We start from the raw sequence: 8,688 nt of genomic DNA on the forward strand, positions 1-8,688 counted from the left end.
TAAAATCAGTTTTTTTTAAATGTAATTAAATTATATAGGATTTTTAATCATTTTCAATATTTGTTGAAGGTACAAGATTTTATTTTATAATACATGTCACATAACAGTGTTCATATCTACAGTACAACTAACTTTTAATATTTTTGCGCATTAAGATTAAACAGATATTTAAAATTTAAATTCAAATCACCAAGATATTTAATTGATATAAAAAAGTAGATTATTAATGCACGCTTACTAGTTAACAATGCTAAACAGCATGCTCTGTGAGTTATCAACAGTTGTAATTTGCATTTTAATTTTTGTAATTGTTCAAAGCAATAAAAGACAGTCATAGTTATGATTTAAGGACATACCTCAAAGTGAAAGTTATAATTAAAATGAAAATTTTTTAAATTTAAAATATTTTATTTGCATATTAATAAATGTAACATCACTTTAGAGCGCAGAAATATTTTTTTCAGGCGCTGATCAGATAAGAAATTAAATTTTATCTCTTCAACTATGTATTTTTTCTTGTTGCGCAAAATATTTTAATTTTTAGCAACAAAAAAAAGAATAAAAATAAATCGAATAAATTTTACTATGTACAAACTGTTAATTTATCTTGCTCTTAAATCTCCAGTGCGATATGTTGCTTGAACGATGCCCACAAGTCGTCAAATTTAGTTTTTTCACCTCCAATATGATCAATAAAGTGATTAGTCATAATTCTGCACGCTTCCTTCATTTTTTCAAACGAAGCCTCTGCAATTCTGATTTTTGGCCCCTCCGCTCCAAAGTCCTCGGTTTGCAGTGCGTTGAAGGCCAAGTACTTGGCCAAAGTTTCGCTAACAACTATGACCTTATCGTTTTGAATTGAGAAAATCCCTGTATTGTTGATTTGAGCGATTTGATCATCTTTAAGCAAATTTTTCTGTGCGAAATTATTTGAAAAATAAAACAAAGCGCACAACTGGAGGCATTTCATGTAGTCCTCAAAGACAAGGTCGTAGTTGTTGTTATTCTCTTTGATTATGCCCAACCAATGTCCCTGCAATATTTCATCAATTCTTTTTCCCAAGAACTTCTCGCAGAACAGAAACAGATTCTTGTCTTCTTCTATTTCTTCTTCAACGTTTGCAGCAATTTTGCGCATGAGCCATGGTGACTGCAATAAATCTTCTGCCTCCCATAACTGAAATTTAGTCCTTTGAATAGTGAATTTTTCGTCATTCATTAGGCAGTGCTTAAAAAAAACATCATGCTCTTCTTCGGTCCATTGTTTGATTTCCAAGCTGTTGATAGCGTTGGCCGGCAACTTACTCTTGACGAAATCATTTGTATGTGGCCTGGTGCCAATCCACACGGAAAAGCCTTCATTGAGTAAGCAAGGTACTAGTTTCATGAAGTTTTCTTTCAGTTTTGGCTCCGCTGCGTCAAAATCATCTAGGATTATGATCTCGTTTTGACCGACTTTACGCAAAATGTGGTTATGCATGAGATAATTCTCTGCGAATTTTTTGGCGCACGTATATGATGTTTTTTTGTTCCGCAAATACAAATAGTCTTCAAAGAAGTTGAGGAGAATCGTTGATCTGGTGACTTTTGCACGATTTTCAAGATAATCAATCAAGTGTGATTTGCCTCTTTCTGGCAATGAGTGAATCAGCCAAAATGACGGAGTCGTGTCTTGGAAATTCATTTTTTCAACAAGGCCTTCCAGAGTGTTGATTGTTTCGTTTTTGCCATTATTCCTCTGTATATAAAAATTTGACATGATCGGCTTTGGATATTGAATTTTAAATAGCAGAGGACCTGTGCTGATTAACTGTGGATTTAAAGTTTCTGAAGAATCACCAGAATTGGCCTTTTGTAAGATGTCATAAAATAGCTGTTGATAGGTTGAATCTCGTTGCACAGACAATTTGTCCATTTCGTCAATGAAGAAAGTTGCCGAGTCTGAAATTGATGTATTTAGTAGAATCTTAGGTATGAAATTCTCGATTTTTTTATTTCTACATTAGAAAAATTATCTTGAAAAAAAAGGAAAACATCTATTTTTTCTGTCTGTTTCAGCAATTAAAGTTGATTAAAATTTTGGATTCTAGGACTTCTTTTCTGAGTCATTACTTCTGCTCCCTCTAATTATACATAGAACTCTTATTTTGAATACACACCTATTTGTGGCAAAATCAGAATTAAAAAGCCGCTGTGCATAGTTCCACTCCTTCGTTTTCTGGTGGAAGGCTGAAATGAAATTAATTTCGTGTAGTCAAAAGATAGCATGGCAATTTCAAAATTCACGCACATCGATGGCATAACAAACTTCAATTTGACTTTTTTCCATTTGAACGGCAGTGCCTTCGTGCAAAAACACGCACAACTTCGGCTTTCCAACATAATTTTTCGTCGTCGCGGGTATCAAGTTGTACAGAATCTCCTTAATGGGGACAGCTACAGTGTTACCCTGTTCAGTCCTCATGGAGGCAAAAATCTCTCTCTGTTTTTTTTTATCATTTCCTGCATCGCCATCGCTTTCAGAATCCACTGAGAGCCTTGTCTTTATGCAAATAATAACTGCAGCACTTGTATTTTCTGTTTGCACTAAAATTTGAACAAATATTATTACTAAATCAATTATAAAAATAAATTATAAATTCAGCTTTTTACTTAATGTGTTTTTCATTAATCTTTTTATTGTTTGATAGGAAAAGCGGAAAAGCAGACGATCAAATGAATTAAAAAGATTATCAAGGAAGAATATATTAAATTGAATTCATGATTAATTAACACCGGGTTATTCTAATTTCTATTTAAATTTCTTAAGCAATATTTCTATCTATGAAAATCAAACCTTACTTGCAACTTCAAGATCCTTTTTGGATTTGCAGGGATTGATGTCGAATGCGAGTTTCTTTTTGAAAACTTTTTGAAGTTTATCACAGTCGCTTCCACATGTGCTTAAGCAATTGCAGTAATACTGAACGCATCCTCCTTTTAAAGGAGCTCCAGTGACAGAGGTAAAGTTATACATAAAGCTTTCATAGGCGTCATTATTATGCACTTCTTCGCACCTGCATAAAATTAAACATCATTAATGCAAAAAAATATCTGGGAATTATTAATTTATGTTTCTTTTCTTATTTATTTTAATTGAAATATTTCTTGTCTTCTACAAATTTTGAAACGCAATTTCAACAGTACCAAATAATAATGAAATATCTATTGTTCATGGAGAATTAAACGTTGTCATAACCGCAAGTTTAGTTCTCAGTTATCAAATGTTCTCTTATCTTCTATAACATAATTAATTGCATTGAGCGTTTAAATTTTTTTTCATTGTTTGTGCTTTTTCCTAATTGGAAGCTTAAAAATATAATCTATACAGGTTATGTAACATAAAAAAAAATACAAAATCACTGTAATATGATAATTACCTAGATATTTTCAGCTTTGAGTAATCTGGATGCTTAAAAATTTTGGCTTCCATGGTAATTCCTACACCAACCGTTTTATTTAGATCTTCAGCGTATTTGTGCATTCTGGTTAAGAAAGCAGGCAAATCCACGTCACAATCAAGTTCGTTTATGCATTTTGTAAACGCTTGAACCAAATATGTACCGTCAAGATTTCTCACGCCAAAACAAGCTGCGCACAAAGAATATTGATTTATATTATGTTTATTGTTTTATGAGGTGACAAATAAAAATCTTGCGTTCAACCTACTTTCGACACAAGCAAAAACTATGATCCAGTTGAAGGTGTTTGGACCAGGCGTCAACCTCACAGCATTTTTGTTCTCAGGGTTATCTTTTGTAACTATTTTTGTACTTAGCCGCTCCATGTCTTTTGTTTGTATCATTTTAGTATCTAGAACTACTTCCGATTGCACGTCCATAATGTTTCCTCGGCAGGCCTGTAATTTTGTGGATTTAACGAATGAATTTATAAGGAAAACTCCATAAAAAGTTAATCCACGTCAGATTTTACACTAAATAAGTACTTACCACCACAAACAAAAGCTTTAATTTGTTTACAAATAGGGGTTCCTTCCAAATTTCCGACACATTGAAATTTTCGAATTCATCTCTATTATCTTTGTAGTGTGTTGTGAGCTCTCCGTCAGGATATCCGTGAGTCATAATGAATACAATGAAAAGATTCGGTTCTGCAAATGATCGATTTTAATTACAATTTAAGCAATTAATTTCATGCAAACCCTGATTATCGTCAAACAATTTCTTCATTTCGCCTTCATTACTGAAATAGCGAAGGAGGTCCTCTTTATTTGGACTTTCGACCCTGTACGTGCAATTACGATTTTGAAATACGCTTTTCAAGTTTTCTACATCAGCCCAATCGCCTTGTGATCTATCGCCACTTGTTCCTTCAAACCCATAATGCAAAATCAAGGCCCATGTCCTATTGGATATATTAATTAATTAATTTTTCTTAAAATATAACAAGAAATTTATAAATCTACTTCAAAACACTGTCTCCGTCTTCATTTTTTAAGAAGCAAAAATTTTGCTGAGCACCAGATGGAGCTAAACCTGGGATTTGTTGTTTATTTTGAACTACACCTGGACCAGGGGTAGTCTTTTCTTTTGAGTTAGCGTCATCTTTTGCCCCTTTTTTCACTTCACCGAGGCCGTCAACATTGACCCTCTCCATTAGGTTCAGTAAAACCTCTGTAGGAATGAAATAGAAATGTTATTTGCGCTTTATGATCGTTTTTTTACACTGTTATGTGGTACTGATAAAATTTTACATAGAGGCGGATATTATATTCTCTTCGAGCAGTTAATTTCTTAATAACATTGGTTTTAATTTGGTTATCCGGGGAGAGAGCTTCTGAAGCAAACTTCCCCCTCATCTTTTTTTTTTGTATGCAAAATTAAAAATATTGAGGGGATCCAAAAACCTTTTAACCTATAAAAGCCCAGGCCAGATTAGCCCAATATGCAATTTCAACAGTGCACCGAATAAACCTGCCCTAGGTTATGCTTTTTAATTGCTCTCAGTAAAATTAGCAACGCTAAAATTCCTTATGATCATTCTTCAGCTAAATATTTTACGCTTCAATAAGTTTAAAGTCAGACACCTTTTTTTAATTATATTGGCCTAGCGGTTGCTTTTCTTAATTCAATTCTTATCCTGCTACAATATAAACGTTCATATTTGTTCCTAAATCTTATTTCGCTCTAGTATGGCAATATAAGAAAACCGGCAGAAACTGGTTTCTGCGGCCATCTCATGTGAAATACAAATTCCGCGACAACGTTATGGTTAGGCTTCTTATCATGAGAGTCTTGATATTGGCGTTTGTGTGATAATAAATATTAATTCGATTTTTTCCAAAAATATTTTATTTTTTATTTTTCTGATCTCTCTCTAACTTCAACTTTTAAAAGCCAATATTTAGATGAATTTTTTAAAATTATATTATGCACCTTGATTAAAACTATGAATCCTGCCTGATATTTATTCTTACAGTGTGTGATCTAATTGAACTTGATCAAAATCTATGAAGTTAGCACGCTAATAACCAGTTTAATCTCTAATCTATCATTTTTGTACTACTAAAAAATAATTCTAATTTTATACTGCATATACTTAAAATTTATTTATTTTACCCAGTAGTAACTGGGCAAATTAAAATGTAGTGTACATTTTGTAATTTCATTCCATTAAATAAAAAAGCGATGCAATAATTATAAAATAAGAGATGAAAAATTTTAACCTGCTGCCCAGGGTATCTTAACGCGCGCCATGCAATTTGAATTGAATGGCTATTTTCAGGTAAAGTCTTTTGGATTGCCCTCAATATAAATATCTCGTATATAAATCGTTTCATGAGTACTTTCGTTTTTGGCCTATTTATACCAACCGCAGATGTAAAAGTAAATATCAGAATATATAAATATATTATATAAATAAATTTATTTTACACCATAAAAGCTTTGAGCAGAAAATTCAAACAAAGTGACAACATAGAATTTTGAAAAAATTAAGAATTAGCCTAGAAGAGGCTAAACTTTAATTTCTGCATTATTTCCAATTATGTTGTTTGACTTCAATGAATTATGATCAAAACTAAAAACTCTGTCACAAGTATACGTTACATCTGGTATTGTGGTCACCGTTCCTGTACCGTTGTTTTATTTAATAGTTGAGTGCCAATTTCTGATCCGTCTCTTTCAAGCACACTCGTCCGAATAAAAAATATTTGCTAGGCTATCCGCTCGCTTTTTAGAGGGGAGAGGAAAAATCTGCTGACATCATCATCTTGGCAGGAGGGGTTAATCGCATCAGTCCACCAAAAGTGCTGGCAAAAATGTTGTCGTTCGTTTTCGCGGCGATAATAAAACATTTTTTTTTTATTAAAATTAAATTTGTATTAAAAATTTGGGAGAAAAATTAATCATAGATTCTATTATCTATAATTCTTATTTTGTAGTGTGTATATTTTCAATTTTATTTGATATTATTTGCTATAAATATAAATCTAAAACAAGATATTTTTCATGTTGCAAATTTTGTACCAATGTAGAATTATGAAAAAAGTTATTAATTAAATGCTCTCCTATTTTCCCGCGTTCAGTAGAAGCTCTGTATAATGCAAATCCAGTTCTCTTGTCAAGTCGTCAATGGCGGGAGACGCCTTGATGCCATCAAAAAATATTCGCTGGGGAGGCCTCTTATCACAAACTTCACCAGCTTCGCCCCGCTTAAATGACCTTCAGAATAGATCAACATTCTTTTCATGAGATGCGTTCGTTTTAGTCACAAAATAATAATATTTTTCATTCAAAATTATTATTTCTTTGTTATTGAATATCTTACTTAGAGTAAAAAAATTTTAAGCATTTACAGATAATTCCTATTTTACGTGTGTGCATATTTTTATTTACCCACTATTTTCTTCAATTAAAACAAGTTTGTTTTCTTCAAACGTTAGATCTGCACCGACGTAGACTTGTTATTGAAATCCTATTTTCCCGCGTTCAGTACAAGCTCTGTGTTATGCAAATCCAGTTCTCGCATCCAGGCGTCAAATGGTGTGAGACTCCTTGACGACATCAAAAAATATTCGCTTATCGCACCAGCTTCTCCTCGCTCAAATGACCTTCGGATCAAAATTCTTTTCATAAGACATGAGATGCGTTCGTTTTTCAGTCACAATAATTATATAATAATTAAATCATTCAAATTTATTATTTCTTTGTTATTTAAAATTAATTAAATAAAAATTAAAACAGTATAGAGAATTCCTATTTTTCCACCATTTTTTAATTTTATCTAAAACAATTTTTCTACCTTCAAACATTAGTTCTTGCACCGATGTAGACTTGTAAAATAGTTTATTAAAATAATTGAAATACTATTCTCCCGCGTTCAGTACAAGCTCTGTATAATGCAAATCCAGTTCTCGCGTCAAGTCGTCAATGGTATGCAAATACTCGACAACAGCAAAATATTCGCTGGGGAGGTCTTTTTTCAAAATCTGCACCAGCTCCTCGTCGCTCAAATGGCCTTCGGAATAGATAAACATTCTTTTGATGAGATGCGATGGTTTAATGTTCAAGTTGCTTGGGTCGGGCATCAGTTGCTGAATTTTTTGCCTCACCAAGAAGAGGTTGCTGGGCGCTCGGGGGGTGTTGAATTTGGAAATTAAGGCGACTTTCAGCCTCTGGTAGTCCGTCTTTGTAGGGCTGGTGAACTCGTAGACCCATAGCGCGGTCGGCTCGTCGAGTGCCTTGATGGCAACCAGAAATTTTAACTCGTCGCTAAGGATTCCGACGTGGAAGAAAAACTGCTCGGCCAGCTCAAACCATTTTTCAGGATGGTTTTTGTAAAACGGAGGCAGGTTGAGTGTATTAAAGCGGCTGAAAAAGGTTTTAAATATAAAATAAAATTGGTTTTACAAAAAATTCAATGAAACAAGATAAATATAGAAGTAATAATCATAAAAAAGAAATTTGTAGCAGATATTGTAGATTTAATTATTGTGTTTTTACAAGTATCAATCATGGTGTATCAAGATAAAACAACAATAATAATGCATTACTAAAAATGCCAACTTGAGTGTTCATTTTCAATAAAAGTAATTAAAAATCTTAGCTTACGTATGGCTCGCGTAAGTTAATTGAGACGTCATGATTTTGACTTTTCGCTTTCATGAATGACTAGCATGGCGAATCTTTGGCTGATAATAAAACACATTATGATAAAAGTACTGCATTATAGGTTACAGCGATTAACTTTTATCAGGGACACCTCATCGCGCTATAATCAGGCTTGATAAGAACTTGGAGGCCAATTTATTAATAATGCTAGTTTTGATTTCATGTTACAGATTTTTTTATTGAACAGATTTCACACAAGTAATTTTTACTTTTAATTCGTAATAGCTAATTAATATGAAGTAAAGTAAATCACACCATGATAATCATTGACACTATAAAGAATAACTGCAGTAAAAGATGATAATTATTAATAATAATCAAATAATAATAAAAGGGGAATTATTTATTAAATTAAAATGGTATTTTAATTAAACTAATGTCCCTGTTGCAAAGAGAAAACTTTTTATATAAGTAAATAAAATAAAAAAATTATGTTAAAACTTTTATTATACATTAATTATTAAGTACGTTTTATTCAGAAAATATTTTGTTTTTAATACAATATTTTTACTGAAAA

At 32.3% G+C, this 8,688-nt stretch overlaps 3 protein-coding genes across 5 annotated transcripts in view; 1 reads left to right on the forward strand and 2 right to left on the reverse strand.

The window, feature by feature from the left end:
• LOC132202104 (SWI/SNF-related matrix-associated actin-dependent regulator of chromatin subfamily E member 1-like) overlaps positions 1–8,688 on the forward strand; it is a 122,656-nt gene that overhangs the window by 18,774 nt on the left and 95,194 nt on the right. The gene's annotated exons all lie outside the window — the stretch shown is intronic.
• LOC132205506 (uncharacterized) lies at positions 128–6,286 on the reverse strand. 2 transcript variants are annotated; one of them, XM_059634594.1, is made up of 10 exons: positions 6,137–6,286; positions 4,466–4,673; positions 4,202–4,404; positions 3,990–4,150; positions 3,709–3,898; positions 3,420–3,630; positions 2,842–3,056; positions 2,291–2,586; positions 2,160–2,229; positions 128–1,941 (listed from the first exon to the last, which is right to left on the reverse strand). In XM_059634594.1, the coding sequence occupies exons 2-10, from the start codon at positions 4,654–4,656 to the stop codon at positions 614–616; spliced, it is 2,865 nt and encodes a 954-aa protein (XP_059490577.1). In that variant the 5' UTR covers positions 4,657–4,673; positions 6,137–6,286; the 3' UTR covers positions 128–613. The 2 variants fall into 2 exon arrangements, with proteins under 2 accessions (XP_059490577.1, XP_059490576.1); XM_059634593.1 differs by having other exon boundaries at positions 129–1,941; positions 6,108–6,249.
• On the reverse strand, positions 6,465–8,479 carry LOC132205510 (uncharacterized). The gene is made up of 2 exons (XM_059634600.1): positions 8,112–8,479; positions 6,465–7,871 (listed from the first exon to the last, which is right to left on the reverse strand). Exons 1-2 carry the CDS (start codon positions 8,141–8,143, stop codon positions 7,367–7,369), a joined length of 537 nt encoding a protein of 178 aa, XP_059490583.1. The 5' UTR covers positions 8,144–8,479; the 3' UTR covers positions 6,465–7,366.

This window comes from Neocloeon triangulifer, unplaced genomic scaffold (genome assembly GCF_031216515.1).
Source record: "Neocloeon triangulifer isolate White Clay Creek 2 clone unplaced genomic scaffold, ASM3121651v1 ptg000002l, whole genome shotgun sequence".
Classification (NCBI taxonomy): domain Eukaryota; kingdom Metazoa; phylum Arthropoda; class Insecta; order Ephemeroptera; family Baetidae; genus Neocloeon; species Neocloeon triangulifer.

Excerpts from the sequence above, each read along its gene's own strand:
- LOC132205506 (XM_059634594.1), bottom strand. The coding sequence starts at position 4,656 with ATGGAGAGGGTCAATGTTGACGGCCTCGGTGAAGTGAAAAAAGGGGCA. Across the intron at positions 3,057-3,419 it reads TCAAAGCTGAAAATATCTAG|GTGCGAAGAAGTGCATAATA; the intron begins GTAATTATCATA and ends AATTTTATGCAG. Across the intron at positions 2,230-2,290 it reads AAGTTTGTTATGCCATCGAT|CCTTCCACCAGAAAACGAAG; the intron begins GTGCGTGAATTT and ends ATTTCATTTCAG.
- LOC132205510 (XM_059634600.1), bottom strand. The coding sequence starts at position 8,143 with ATGACGTCTCAATTAACTTACGCGAGCCATAC. Across the intron at positions 7,872-8,111 it reads TTAACTTACGCGAGCCATAC|CCGCTTTAATACACTCAACC; the intron begins GTAAGCTAAGAT and ends AACCTTTTTCAG.